Here is a 14,873-nt window from a genome sequence, read left to right on the forward strand (position 1 = left end):
ATTATCCTGCATGTTACAAGAAATTTAGCAAGGCATAGATGGTTGTTTTGTATACACCTCCCTTAATAAAACTTTGACGTCAATCCAACACCAACACGCTGTCACATAGTCTTTCATAATGCTAAAATGTCTTTATCTTCCAAAATACTAAATAAGAAAGATATAATTTATGCATGACATATTCGATGCACTAAACATGAGCACATACTTTCTTTTCCATAGCCAGGTTGACAGATGAAACTAATATACGAATTACAATTTCAGACGATTCATGACAAAGGATCAATTAGCCACCAATTTGTAACTATAAAATTAGAACTAATCAAGATCACAATGTCACCCTGAAAATCACCAAGCTGACCCCAGTAGTGATCAAGCTCCGACATCAACAATCTTGATGCGAGGTGCTACATTAATTGATCGGACATATCTCGATGCTACCTGAATAGTATACACCTATAAAATGATTGCCCAGCAATACCCTTCCTGAGCTTAAATCATAAAGACATATGAAGACAAAAGCATGCTATCAACCTGGATAATGTGTGTATCTCAATAATTATCAGTAATCAGGGGGTGCAATATGACCTACAATTGATGTCCTAAATACTAAGCATCGTGTGTGGGAATATGATCATCTGGTAGCACCAACAGCAACTTTAGGAAGTGACATCTCTTTTAGCTCCTCAATTAGCTTCCTCTCTTCTTCACTAAGTTTACTGGGAATCACGACTTGTACCCTTACCAACTGGTCGCCACGCATGTTGGGTTTTCCCATGAAGGGGACACCCCTTTTGGCCATCACTAAGGTGCTGCCAGGTTGAATTCCAGCTGGGATCTTCAGGTCCACTGTCCCATCAACTGTAGGTACTTTCACAGTGGTACCCAGTATTGCATCTATGTAGGAAACTTTAGCTGAGAAGAAAATATCATTACCGTTTCTCTTCAGCTCCGAGTCCGACTTCGCTTTGATGAAAACGTAAACGTCTCCTGGAGGACCACCCTTACGACCGGCATTACCCTCTGACCGCACTCGCAATCTGCTACCATCATCAACACCAGCTGGAATCTTCAACTTGATCTTTTTGTTCTTAATCTTTACTCTGCCATCTCCCCGACAGGTTGTACATGGCGATGAAGTCTCCCCCGTGCCCTCACATGACTCGCAAGTGGTCACCTGATACATCGATCGAACCCAGTCATAAACATTATTTAACAAAATAAATGTCAATAGGAAGAAACAACACAAATGAAATTATTGAAAAGTGATTAATAACCTGGAACACTACATTTCGTGCAACTTCTTGAATGCCTAAAACTGATAGCTTTTACAGCGCGTTTTGTTACAAAAACAGCAAGTAGAGGCAAAAAATCTGCGTTAATGTCTAGTCATGTTTTACCCCATTTACAACTCTCGTTTGATAGGTCTCATTGTCTAAAGCCCTAAGTGGCTTACCTGCTGAAACATTCCTAGAGGAGTTTGGGCGGTTGTTAACACTTGGCCTTGACCGTTACAAGCCTTGCATCTGCGAGGAGTAGTTCCGGGTTTCGCTCCATTGCCATTGCATGTTTTACATTCCTCAAACCGAGTAATTTTAATATCCTTTTCCACTCCAAAAATTGCTTCCTTGAATTCCAAAGTTAAATCGTAGCGTACATCGTCTCCTTGTGTGGCCCTGCTGCGAGGAGCTCCGCCCATGCCTCCCATGCCTCCCATTCCTCCCATGCCCCCAAAGAGGGATTCGAAAAGATCAAAGGCGCTACCATAATCCTGCGATAGAAAAAAATGGTTTAAGACGAATTCCAACACGTAGCATCAAACCATTCTAAAGAATTTTGAGCTACTAGAATTATTATTGATAAAACCAAACAGTAAAAGGCAGCGAGGCTCACCCCTGCCCCCGCTCCTTGGCCCGAAAGACCAGCTTCACCAAAACGGTCGTAAATTGATCTTTTTTCATCATCAGATAACACCTGCAAAAAGAGGGAAGGCTCAGGACAGGACTCCAGTACATTAGCTCATGACATTCTTTGCACTCACGTACCCATGCCAACCTACACTATGAAGCCTGCACCATAGATTATTCATAAATGAACAGATAAAAACTATCTATAGAAAGATAGAATCAAATAAAAGAATTCAAAAAATCAGTTTGAACTGCTAGTAACATGGTCAACACATACACAAGTTGCAAGCATCCTTCACGCCTACAGAGGGTTTCATAGAGAACTACCTCGTATGCATTACTGATGTCCTTAAATTTTTGTTCTGCACCAGCATCTCTGCGATTACACGACATTGCGATATAAGTAAATGATTTCATCCACTATACACCTCCAAACCCAAAAAAAAAAAAAAAAAAAAAAAAAACTTAAATTAAATTAAATTAAAACATTAAAAGCAAACCAAGATGTTAAAAGAACGCCGCAGCTGCCCAAGGATAAACCTCGTCACTTACTTGTTAACATCAGGATGATATTGTCGTGCAAGTTTACGATAAGCTGCGACCATCCAGCATCACAGGCAATACGTCAACGTAAGGATTAAACGTACAGTATCTTGACCTGAATTCAGATTTAAAAAGCCACCAGAAAAACATTGGACTTCGAGAAAGCTTGTGTACACGAACTTCGATGTGCCTGCCCATAGTAACGTGTGGTGTGTGCCAAAATTGAATACAATGACTAGGGATAAAATCTACACAATGATATTTTACCCTGCCTACATTGACGTGGATAATTTAGACAACTTTTTCAACAATGCTAGGCGACACAATTGGGGCCGAACAGTAATTGTAAAAAGCGCTCAGAGAAGCCCTGAGCAGCGCTGGATGTGCATCGAAACATTGCCACACTGAATTTGCATCTTGGGTTGCGTACAGTAGACGGAACAAATGGTCATGATCATCATGGCGTGAACCTAACTATCGCTGTTTAGATGAACTCATTAGCACCAAACTTCTAACCACATGCAAAGAAACTTACCACTTTTAATTTCAGATTTGCTAGCATCTCTTCCTACTCCAAGCCTCGCATAGTAGTCCTGAAAAGTATTTAGCAAATGGCGTCATGAAAAAGCTCCAGCATTGTGATGTATTTTTATGTCAACGACATTATGAGTTAATTGAATGCTACTCTCACTGGATACACTACGAGCCCGCTTTTCTATGAGTTGTCACTCCACTAGATACGAGAGCATTCTCAATTCTAAATCAAGTGTACACAACATTTTAAAACTTATTCCAGTTCAGCAAATTTTCAAAGAATAGAATACACATGTTATCCTTAATTAAGTGAATATAAGCTGAAGGTTTTCGCATCACTCATATTGACCATCATAAAGTCACATCACCGTCACAATTTAAAATCCTGAGAAGCACCTTCAAGGGGTTACAGTGAAAAATATGTGAACCATCTTCCTAAAATCATGAGAACGTTAACAACGTGCAGACTCGGTTAAAAATCTCACGGCTTCAGCGTGAACTACAAAATTTGAATCCCTTCGCCGCTGATTTCTTTTCACTGGGCGAGCGACGAAAGAGTGAAGTGTGTCTGAGGCGAAAAATGTACCAGACGAGTATCCATAAACCAAGTCATGGCCGCTCCTGCAGTTCAAAAAAAAATTCCAAAACCAAACGTATCTCCATCAGCTTCATGCTACCGCCTGGAAGACTAAGCTATGCCAATCCTTCACAGTTAGTATAACCTTGCGTGCAATATGCAGACAATACAATGCAACCCAAAGTAATACAGAACCCGACGCAAGACCTGCAAGTTGGGGTGGAGTCGATGTGGGAGGCAGAGCGCAAATGGCACGAGGGTTGTTGCGTTGCCAATCTCTCCGACTGCCGCACACCAACAACCGTTTGCGCCGCGGCGCCCACAACAGTCGCCATGGAGCTTCGCCCACACTCTACCCCACCAAAAGCCTCACCCAAACCCCTCAAAACTCGACACCCCACAGTCTGAAATTGCAGCTCCGTAACCCAATTTTCCTCGGCGACAAATTGCAACAGCGCCCAGCGTCGCAAGTGCACTTCGCCTCCGCGCAACTCCACGCCTAAACCCCGTCGCTGTAAACCCCGAAGGGAGAGGCCTAAATCCTGTGGCTCAGGATGGATGTGGATGAACTTTGAGGTTTTTTTAAATGGATGAAGACGGATGATTGGGGACATCATCCTGTGGATGAGCACGAATGTGGAACTGCCGCTTGGAGGGGGGCTCTGAGGACTTGTGGGCCAGCTATGGCGATGGCTTGGTCATGGCCATGGCGCGCGCTTGCACGCGGGCCTTCTCGTGTGGAGCCTTCTTGCTGCGTGTGGGTGGCGCAGCGGAGCGTCTACAAACGTCACGGAGCGTGAAGAGGCAAAAGGATTTTGTGGAATTGCTTTCTAAGTGGTGGGTTGTGTGGGAAGAAGGGAGAGGGGCCTGGAGGTTTAGGGCTTTGTAGCAAGGGAGCGAGGTGAGTGATGGGAGGTCATGGCGACAGCTCGTTGCACAGCTCGACCATGGACGCCGTCGCCGGTGCTGTGGCCGGTGGCATTGCGAGAACCGTCGTGTCCCCCTTGGACGTCATTAAGATTCGGTTCCAGGTCTTTCCCCCTGTGCCCTGTTTTGGGTTTTGATTACTGTATTGAAGGAGGCGCGAGATTGTTACTAACCATCCGGGCTGATTTCCTGTACCGAGAGAAGACCCCTATTGATGTTTAACTCGAGGTTTTTAAGTTGTTTGCGTGGATGATATTAGCCCAATTAGTCGCTTGGAATTACTTCTTGTGTATTATGATTAGTGTATTGCAATACAATCTCATGCCGTATTAGTTGGAAGTCTTGGCCATAGAAATTATGATACCATTCTAGAGCGGACGCTATGTGGATGTTACCTTGTGCAATCCTCTACCCATGAAAAAATATCTTCAACCCGTATGCTTCAGCTTTGTGAGTCTGCAGGGATTTCTGGAATATTCACTTGTGGGCTTTACTTTGCAAGCAACTTCTTACAATTTTTGCATGTAACTATATCTAGATTGAGTTTAGCTTCGATTGCACTGGTGAACTATTCGTTCCGGTTGTAGCCCTTACACGGATGACTAGCATAAGTACAAGTTCAATTAGTTATACATGAGTAGAGAACCGCACTTCATATATTTTTTGGAGTGTACAGGATTTGAGTATGCATTAACTCTAGGATTATCTGTTTTGACTGATTGGTTTTTGTCTACAATTGGAGGATTCTCCATGTGGTGATCAACTAGTTGAACATAGACTCAGAGACAGTTTGATTTGCTGCAATACAGATCCAACTGGAGCCGACAAGTTCAAGGAATATTTTTTCTAAAGGGGGAGCCTCCGCAAGCGTGATGTCGAAATACACCGGCGTAATGCAAGCTGCTCATGTTATTGTGCGAGAGGAAGGAGTTCGGGGTCTTTGGCGAGGGAACATTCCAGCACTTCTGTTGCAGATGCCGTATACTGCTATTCAGTTTGTTGTGAAGTCGAACGCTGATTCTCTGGTCGCAGGTTCCCCACAGGCAGGTTTAATCACTTCTCCTTCTTTTTCTCTTTGAAAGAGCTTTGAAAATTCTTGTCAGAGTATCCTAATGGCTTGGCAGTGCCTCGAATTCCTTTTGCACGCATTCGCGTCGTCCCTCAGGTATCCATGTAAAGCTTCGGATAGTGGTAAGTAGAGATACAATTAAATTGGTTGTTGTCTACTTCAAGAAGCAGTTGTTTGGCTTGTTGCACAGTCTGCATTGTTCTTACTGACATGCTAACATTTTTGTGGGAGCAGCTCGTCACAAAGGGTTGATGTCCTTCCTAGGAGGGTCCTTGGCAGGAACTGCTGCCACCATTGGGTCCTACCCTTTTGACCTTCTTCGCACAGTTCTTGCAAGTCAAGGAGAGCCGAAGGTATCAATTTTAAATTTTACTGCTTCTTTACTACCAATGCAGGGTTGTATTTTCGTGGGTTCCATTATAGATGGTATTTTGAAAAACATTGTTTTCCTTGCCAATTAAACCGGAAATTTTTGGTATTTTTCGAACTAGTTCTTTGATAATATGCCGAAGAGTACTCGGGAGCTGTCGTGGCGTACTAAAATCGTTGTGTGAAATCGATTCGATTTTGTAATATTGTGGGAGTATAATATTGACTTAAGTTCTATGTGAACAGGTCTATCCAAACATGCGATCAGTCATGGTCGATATCTACAAACGGAAAGGAGTGACTGGTTTTTATGCCGGCCTCACACCTACGCTCATGGAAATTGTACCATATGCTGGCCTTCAATTTGGTTTTTACGACTCTCTCAGGCGTTGGGCTCTTGTGAGTAATCTTAATGTTGCGAAGGCAGTGCTAGTTTTTTAAATAACGTTTGCAGTGAACTTCTTTTGTTGCATTTTATATCGTTTTATACAGGCTTCCGGTCAGTGCGTTCATTGTCGTCCGCATCTTACTTGACCTAGTCCCCCTTGTATTCATTTAATGTGCATACCATAGTATGCCTGTTGTTTGTACATTTAGCATGGACTAAATGATGTCAACCTTGGCGTAACTTGTGAGTGGCAGACTTTAAATCCCTTGAAGGAAGATGGTGAGCACACACCTTTGTCTTCCACGCAGAATTTCTGGTGCGGATTCGGAGCTGGATTGTTTGCAAAGTTGTGTTGTCATCCACTTGATGTTATCAAGAAACGATACCAGGTAAGCATTTTGTATCTTTGAAATTGAATATAGGGCACCAACCAATTCATGCTCTTTCTAGATATTCAGGTCTAGTATCTTTTGTTCGAGTATCTTTGTTCAGTTTCTTCTTGAAGCTGGGATCATTGATTGATTGCCTTATTCCTGACTGGGCTAAAGTTCAAAGTTTTTGATGAAATTAAAGCTAGCACGTTGAAACGTTTAGATGAGGATGGCAATGAATGATTATGAAATTTAAAGCACTTCAGCTCCTCGAAAACAACGATCGTAATATGCGAAGTCTGGGTTGTGTGGATTTGGAGTTAGATTGTCTCTTTAACTTGAAATGCTATTGCGATCGATGTTCTTCTATAGGTAGAAGGACTAATGCGGGACATACGGTATGGAGCTAGAATCGAAGAGAAAGCATATAAGGGAGTTGGAGATGCGATAAGGAGAATATTAGCGGAGGAAGGGTTGAAGGGCCTTTATAAAGGCACTTTGCCCTCAATTGTAAAAGCAGCACCTAATTCAGCCCTTACATTCTACGTTTACGAATCTACTAAGCATTGGTTAACGTCTCGGTCGTGATATTGCATACATTTTCTTTCATTGCAATAAAACTTAGTCTCGAAGCTGTCAGTTCTCACTGCAGCCATTCTTTGACACAATTCTCACGTTATATCCTCCAGATAAGAGTACGTGTACATCATGGTTGGTTTTTAATTGCAAGATTTTTGGCTTTGTGCAAAGTTGTTGATTCTGCATGCCAGCCCAATTGCATCCGTCAAAACTTTATTGTAGCTTCCTGGGTCATTTTGGAGTCGGTATCATGAGGTAAAAAATTTATCAATTTACATGATGGGCTGATAAGTCTTTGAATTGTTTTCATAATTGCTTCAGCGCATTGTCCAAAACAGAATATCCTTTTTACCCATCACTAACATGAACATAATCGCGAAGGAATCTTCAAGGCTACTGTCGGCATTCATATATTGGTTCCAAAAATAGCTTCAGTCCATGCGATATTCGCTGAAACGTGGATATTGGTACCTTCCTTCTTTAACTCCACACTGATGAAAGCACATATGTCTCCTGGGGGATCACCCCAACGTCCAGCATTGCCTTGCAGACCACTCTTGATTTTCGCATTATGTTTTTTAAACAGTGCAAAATAAATTCATTTCTTCAGTTTCTTGTTTTGCATGGGCTGTTACCCAGGACATAAATTTTCCACGTGGAGGGCCACATCATATCTATGACCATGTGTATTGTGTCCCTGATTAGGATTGAGGATGTCTCTGTGTTTTTGAGGCCATAGCTTCGGCTTTTGCTTCCCCTGTAATTGTTGCCCCTCCTCCTCGCACTGCCCCAGGTGCTCTCCACTTCGGGGCGCTTGGCGTTGCCCTCGCCCGCAGCCATGGCGGACGTTCAACATGAGGAGTCTGTTTCGGAGATCAAAGAGGATCTCGGCGGAGAGGTAGCGTTTCCTCCCGCGAGGAGTTACACGCTTGCTTTTGGCATTGGGGTTGTTTTTAGCGTTGGATCATTGGTTGAGAGAGATTTCGCGGGGAGAGAGGAGAGGCGAAGTGAAGAGAGTGAGAGAGCTGGTGATGTGAGGTTGAGTGAGCTTATTGGGGAAAAGGTTTGTGAGATCTAATGAATTTAGGGTTTCGGATGAGCAGATTGGGGCGTTCGATCCCACCAAGAAAAAGAAAAAGAAGAAAGTACGCATTCAAGAAGACGAGGAGTCCGAGCCTGTGAAGGAAGTCATCCCTGAAGGAGGTGTGGATTCTGCTTTTGTTGGTCTCAAGAAGAAGAAGAAGAAACCAGTAAGTTCTGTGAGCATTGGTATTAATGGGTGTTTGTGAGTGCGTGAGCTGAAATTTCATTCCCTCGGAGAATTATTCTTACACTGTCGTAGAGTCCCCTTTCGGACACCGACGCTCTCGTCTGATTGTGCGGTTTGGAATGGTTGATATGGTGTCTAACGAGAAGTGTCTGAATTTCATTGACTTAAAACAATTGCTGTGATTAGGTCGAAGGCGAAGCTTTGGAGGACTATAATGACGGTGGTGAAAATGAAGCTAATGGTTGGTGTTCACTCTATTCGCTGATATTATGTAGGGGTTAATTTCGACACTACACATGCGGAATATTATCTCACGGGGAGTATAAAGAAAGGACTGGCTAGAGGTTTAGAGTGTATTTAGTTTCAGAGGTTGGGATATTTCATATTGAAACATAGAAAACATACTCCACACAAGTAAGTTAGGACCAGCAAGGTTGCACTATAACAAATAGAGTGTGGTATGAGATAATTCTTCCCATGCCAACCCTTTCCTTATATACTAGTACCAAGGTACCAAGTGCTACAATCCATATGGGATATCTCCTAGGACCAGCCCTCCCCTTGTACTCTAATGCACTATAGACCAGCACCCTACCTTATGGGATATCCTTAACAACACTTGTACTCTATTGACCATTAGCAACTACTTAAAGAGTTCTTTTCTCAACACTCCCACTTTGCTATTGGTCAATTAGCTCTCAATCCTAATGCCTGATTCAACTTGTTGTGTCCTTCTCTAACTAAGGCTTTTGTCAACAAATCAGCCAACATGTCTTTGGTTTCACAATACATCATATCAATAACCTCCATCTCTATCTTCTCTCTTATGAAATGATGCTGAATATCAATGTACTTAGTTCTTGCATGATGCTTTGGATTCTTTCCAAAAGCAAGACATCCTTGATTGTCACACCTCAATGGAGTAGCCTCCAATTGCACAAGTCCAATATCTTCCAATAACAACCTCAATCAAATTGCCTCCATTGCTTTATGACTTGCTGCCAAATACTCCGCCCCTATTGTGGACCTTGCAATATTTGGTTGTCTCTTGCTATTCGAAGATATGGCTCCCACTCAAACAAAGAATACATAGCCCATTGTTGACCTTCAATCGTTTGCATCTCTCTTGGTTCTAAGCACCCACTTACATCCAATTGTTGTGGAAAGATGTGGTTCTTTCACCATTCACCTTGTGGTCTTCTCTCACGTGTTGGATATCTTCTTTCATGCAAAGAAGATGAGCCTTCTTGCACCTCTTGCTGCCTTGTATGACTCATGGAGTGCTTTCTCTTACTCATTTGTTGATATTCTTCATCTTCATTCTCTTCATTGTCCTTGTTGTATCTTGCTGGAATTGAAGTCTTCATAGTATTGGGCTCTTCTATCATGGCAACTTCCTCTCCTTCTTCACTTTGAGAATACACTTCTTCATCTTCTTGTTTGTTTGCTGGAATTGAAGATGTGGCCACAAACACACCACTACTCCCACTTGGACACATCTCCCACTTTTCACTACCACTCATAGATGGTGTCCTCATGGATCCACAAACATCCGAATGCACAAGCTCCAGCAATTGATTTGCTCTTGTTGAAACTCCTCTAGGAAATGGTGTCCTATGTTGTTTGCCTTGAATGCATCCCTCACAAGCAAGATTCATGGTAGAATGGCCAAGGTCTATGCCATTTACCTTGGATTGAAGCCCCTTCATGCTTTTGGCATTCAAATGCCCAAGTCTTTGATGCCAAATGCCCATCTTCTCTTCATTTGATGGAAATTCAGCAAAGGCAGCAACCTCCACTCCATTGATCCTCTTGCAATTGATAATATAGAGATTGCCATTCCTAGTCCCTTTTGCTACTTCTTTGCCTTCCATGGTTCTCACAAAACATCCATTCATGTTAAATTGCACTTTGTACCCATGAGTTATAAGTTTACTCACCGAAAGGAGGTTCTTCTTCATCTTTGGCACATGCAACACATCCTTGAGAGTGATTCTCTTGCTTATGCCCTTCACCACCACCTCCACTACAATGGTGCCTATTCCAATGGCTTGTACCATACAATTATCACCTAACCAAACCTTGGTTGCTGGAATTGGTTGATAAGTATTAAATGAACACTTGTATGGAGTCATGTGTTTGGTACATCCGGAATCCACTATCCATTTGCTCATATCAAACATGGAAGGAGTTTGTTTTGCCATGAATGCAAAGTCTTCACCTCCATGGTCATGAAAAGCATTGTTGGCATTCTCTCTTTCTCCTCTCTTTGCCTTGAAACAATTTCTAGCAAAATGGCCTGGTTTTCCACAAATGTAACAAGTTTTAGGAGGATAACGTTGAAAAGGGGCACTTGCCTTACTTGGTCTTGTAAATAGTGCTGATTGCTCCCCAATAGACTCCTTTTGCTTTCTTTTGGTCACTTCATGGGCTAGTCTTGCCGTGACATAGTCCAAAGTGAGGTCTTTCCTTGAAATGGACTCCAATGCCACAATGAGGGAGGAATAGGAGTCCGGAAGGCTTGAGAGCAATGTCATCACAACATCTTCTTCAAGTAAAGGCTTGTCAACAACAGCAAGTTGGTTTGCAAGTGCCTTTACCTTATTTACATGAGCCATGAGATCTTCACCTTCTTCCATCTTCACGGTGAAGAACTTTTGCCTTGACCATAGCACATTGGAAAGATTCCTACTCTCATAGACATTGCAAAGAGTCTTCCATGCATCTGCTGCTTTTTTGCAAGAAATGACATGAGCAAAGTTGGTTTCATCTAAGTTGGTGGCAATTATGCCAAAAGCCTTCTTTTCTCGTCTTTTGAAGTCCTTTTGCTCCTTCATGCTTGCCTCTAATCCAGGTGCCTCTTCCTCCTCACATACTATCTCCCAAAGATCCAATGACGCCAAAAGTAGCTCCATTTTGGCCTTCCAGTGGTGAAAGTTGTCACCTCTAAACTTTTTTACCATTCTTAAGCTATTACTCTCAAAAGATGCCATCTCAAGCTACAAGTAGGTCCAAAAATCTCTTGATTTGGAGTTGTAATGCAAAAGATATGACTACTCAAAGATTGCTGAACTACAAACTCAGAATTCGCTGTTTTGCAACTTTTTGCATACTTTGAGTCCAAATCACGTCTAAATGGTGGGAAATGCTATGTCATGTAATTCTATGGCTTTCAAACATCTCCCTCACATCACCTCACTCAAAATGACTCAATTTCTCATAAAACTCTCAAATACTAGTGTTACTTCAGCAAAGACACTATCAAGGTCTTGCACTAACCTCATACACTCACAAATCCAGGAGTAATGACTTCAACAAAACACTAGTAATACTATACCATAAGATCTCAACCACCAAACAAGCAACAAAGAAAATAAAATACAAGAACAACTTACTTGGTAAGAGAATGTGGGCCCATAACCTATTGAAACATAGAAAACATACTCCACACAAGTAAGTTAGGACCAATAAGGTTGCACTATAACAAATAGAGTGTGGTATGAGATAATTCTTCCCATGCCAACCCTTTCCTTATATACTAGTACCAAGGTACCAAGTGCTACAATCCATATGGGATATCTCCTAGGACCAGCCCTCCCCTTGTACTCTAATGCACTATAGACCAGCACCCTACCTTATGGGATATCCTTAACAACACTTGTACTCTATTGACCATTAGCAACTACTTAAAGAGTTCTTTTCTCAACATTTCAGTCGGAAGGCGTCTCTTTCAGTGCAGCGGTTATCATTCAAACCCAACTCTTGAAGAATCTGAAACCTAATGCAGATCTTGGTGAGGGTGATGATGACGAGCCTGCTGAAGGCATCGAACTGGGAGTTGCCGTTTATCCTTGGGAAGGCTCGGACCGAGATTATGCCTACGAAGAAGTAAGGATTTGAACGCCACTAAATGTAGTATTTTAATTGTGCTTGTTATTTGACTTTTTCTTTAATTGGTTGCTCCCTAGTAGTTCAATTGATTTTCCACGCAATTTTTCTGATGCTATACCAATGACCTCACTCTCCGATCTACAAACAATTATCCGTACACGCGTGTGAATTATTTTGTGGGAGCCTGTGTAGCTTCTAGGTCGAGTATTCAATATTCTGAGAGAAAATAATCCAGAATTGTCTACGGAGAGGAGGCGTACCATTATGAGGCCTCCTCAGGTTCTCCGAGAAGGAACTAAAAAGACTGTCTTTGTCAACTTTATGGACCTTTGCAAGACGTATATACTTTCATCTCCTGAGACTGTTCTGCATTGTTTTGTTTTGTTTCTGTGATACTCGTATAGTGAGTATTGTATTTTCATTTAAATATGTAGAGTGAGATTCCCGCAATTTCAGTTTCATTTATTTGTGGAGGTTTTCTTCGTAAAACTCAAAACTTTGACAGTTAGTTTGATATATGCATTTTTATTCATTTTGCAGTATGCATCGGCAACCAGAGCACGTTATGGCTTTCTTGTTGGCTGAGTTGGGGACAAGCGGGTCACTTGATGGACAGCAGCGTTTGGTTGTCAAAGGTCGATTTGCTCCCAAGGTGTTTGAGGGTATTCTGAGGCGTTACGTCAGTAAGGCTCTTCACTTTTGTATTCTTCATGTGTGGTACTAAAACAATATTTGAGCAGTTGCAAGCTGATATCGCTTCGCGCACGGACTTCTACACCCCATCATATTGAGTCTAAGTGAGGGATTATTTTTCTGTTCCACACAATATGCTAGAAAGGGATGAAAGACTTTATCTTACATGTACTTCATTATGTTGCAGATGAGTATGTTATGTGCAATGGTTGCAAGAGTCCAGACACTATCCTTTCCAAGGAGAATCGGCTGTTCTTTCTTCGTTGTGAACAGGTTAGCAATTATCTATTTGCGTCTGTGTGGTTCTTTTGGTTTCAGTTTCAGTGGTTCTCTGCTCTTGCAGTTGACCAGCTTGGCAGGACCTTTTTACAAATTGGTTATTTGCATCTTCGAAGAACGACGTCAGTCTTGTTTCATGGTGGTTGTGTTGTGCTGACGTAGTCTCTTGGTTTTTGTACGTTGACAGTGTGGATGTTCGCGTTCAGTTGCACCCATCAAAGCTGGTTTCGTTGCCAGGGTTGGACGCCGTAAGACAACGACTTAGTGGGCTTGTTCTAGATATTAGTAAAATGACATTTCGAGTGTATGTTATGAACGTTTGCTCTGACCACCTGTGTCCGACTGGTTATAATATTTGCAGAGAGTGTCCTGAACGAATCAGAAATCGAAGCTTCATTTTATGTTTCTTCAGGGTTATGGTTTTCCTCCTATTGGGATGTTCCTTCAAGTGAATATTTTCTTCTTTAGCAGCATTGCAGTGTAAAAGTTCATGAGACTTACTAGTTGTCATTTGACGTCATAAAACAAGTTAGATTTGGTTATCCAAATTCAATTCTTTTACTCAGATAAAATGAGGGTTTTACTTGCGCAGATTTGTTCTATGGTAATTAATGACCTAAGTATAACGCCTTTCAAAGATCAATCATTATTGAAAGATAAATGAGATAAATTTTGGACTAGTAAAAGCAGTTTCAAGAACATCACACAATTTAGTTATGATTAAAAACAAATAAAACTAAATGGCAAACCATCCTATGATACATATGTCTATTCGACCAAAAAAATGACTTCTTTAAGTTGTATGTCGATATATCTTTAAGATATCCAAACTCATCCTTTGTTGGACTAACTTTATCTGCTCCTCTCAAACATCTCTTTTTATTGCAAGATTTGATTCCACATTTGTTGGTTGTATGTCCAAATCTATGTAGGTTCTTAATGGTCCTTGTCTTTAATAGTTTTTTACTGTTATTTTTTATTTTATTTTAATCTACTTTACAAATTTTTATAGACTTCCTTAATTTGTTGACTTAAACGTTAAACAAAAAATTAAATAACCTCATAAAAATTTAATATTAATATTAATATTTCTTTCTATAACTGGGAGGAAAAAAAAAAAATAATTCAAACTTAGAGTTGCAAAAAATATATATAGAATTACTATCTATTGGTTTTTAACCTATTTCAAAAGGTATCTTTAAAAAAATACATTGATCATTTCTTTTGACAATAATATCAAACTTGAACACCTTTCTATTTCAAACATTGTGAAAGATGTAAAGATAGCATTTGCAATGCTTTGTCTACTAATTCTACTTTTAATTTATATCTCCATGATATATCTAGTAGAAGTTTTTTTAAACTAAGAGAATACGTAACCAAAAAAAAAAATTAAGAGCAAAAACAACAAAATTAGAACTTAAAAATTGAAGTGATGAAAAAAATATTCCTTATTTTGTTAATATTGTTGTTATT

The 14,873-nt window shown here is 41.0% G+C and overlaps 3 protein-coding genes across 4 annotated transcripts; 2 read left to right on the forward strand and 1 right to left on the reverse strand.

The window, feature by feature from the left end:
* Positions 1–286: 286 nt before the first annotated feature.
* Positions 287–4,175, reverse strand: LOC112293025 (chaperone protein dnaJ A7A, chloroplastic). The gene is made up of 8 exons (XM_024542057.3): positions 3,769–4,175; positions 3,470–3,605; positions 2,986–3,043; positions 2,460–2,502; positions 2,235–2,283; positions 1,894–1,974; positions 1,457–1,771; positions 287–1,177 (listed from the first exon to the last, which is right to left on the reverse strand). The coding sequence occupies exons 1-8, from the start codon at positions 4,173–4,175 to the stop codon at positions 635–637; spliced, it is 1,632 nt and encodes a 543-aa protein (XP_024397825.3). The 3' UTR covers positions 287–634.
* A 125-nt stretch (positions 4,176–4,300) lies between these two features.
* LOC112293139 (mitochondrial thiamine diphosphate carrier 2) lies at positions 4,301–7,364 on the forward strand. Of its 2 annotated transcripts, none has more exons than XM_024542269.3 (6): positions 4,301–4,592; positions 5,298–5,535; positions 5,792–5,910; positions 6,173–6,325; positions 6,569–6,703; positions 7,058–7,364. In XM_024542269.3, exons 1-6 carry the CDS (start codon positions 4,470–4,472, stop codon positions 7,271–7,273), a joined length of 984 nt encoding a protein of 327 aa, XP_024398037.1. In that variant the 5' UTR covers positions 4,301–4,469; the 3' UTR covers positions 7,274–7,364. The 2 variants fall into 2 exon arrangements, with proteins under 2 accessions (XP_024398037.1, XP_024398038.1); XM_024542270.3 differs by having other exon boundaries at positions 7,096–7,364.
* An 82-nt stretch (positions 7,365–7,446) lies between these two features.
* LOC112293140 (eukaryotic translation initiation factor 2 subunit beta) lies at positions 7,447–13,802 on the forward strand. The gene is made up of 5 exons (XM_090256745.1): positions 7,447–8,162; positions 12,618–12,763; positions 12,966–13,108; positions 13,306–13,391; positions 13,585–13,802. The coding sequence occupies exons 1-5, from the start codon at positions 8,103–8,105 to the stop codon at positions 13,660–13,662; spliced, it is 513 nt and encodes a 170-aa protein (XP_090112871.1). The 5' UTR covers positions 7,447–8,102; the 3' UTR covers positions 13,663–13,802.
* Positions 13,803–14,873: the final 1,071 nt, after the last annotated feature.

Source organism: Physcomitrium patens, chromosome 16 (assembly GCF_059467195.1).
Source record: "Physcomitrium patens ecotype Gransden chromosome 16, ASM5946719v1, whole genome shotgun sequence".
NCBI lineage: Eukaryota > Viridiplantae > Streptophyta > Bryopsida > Funariales > Funariaceae > Physcomitrium > Physcomitrium patens.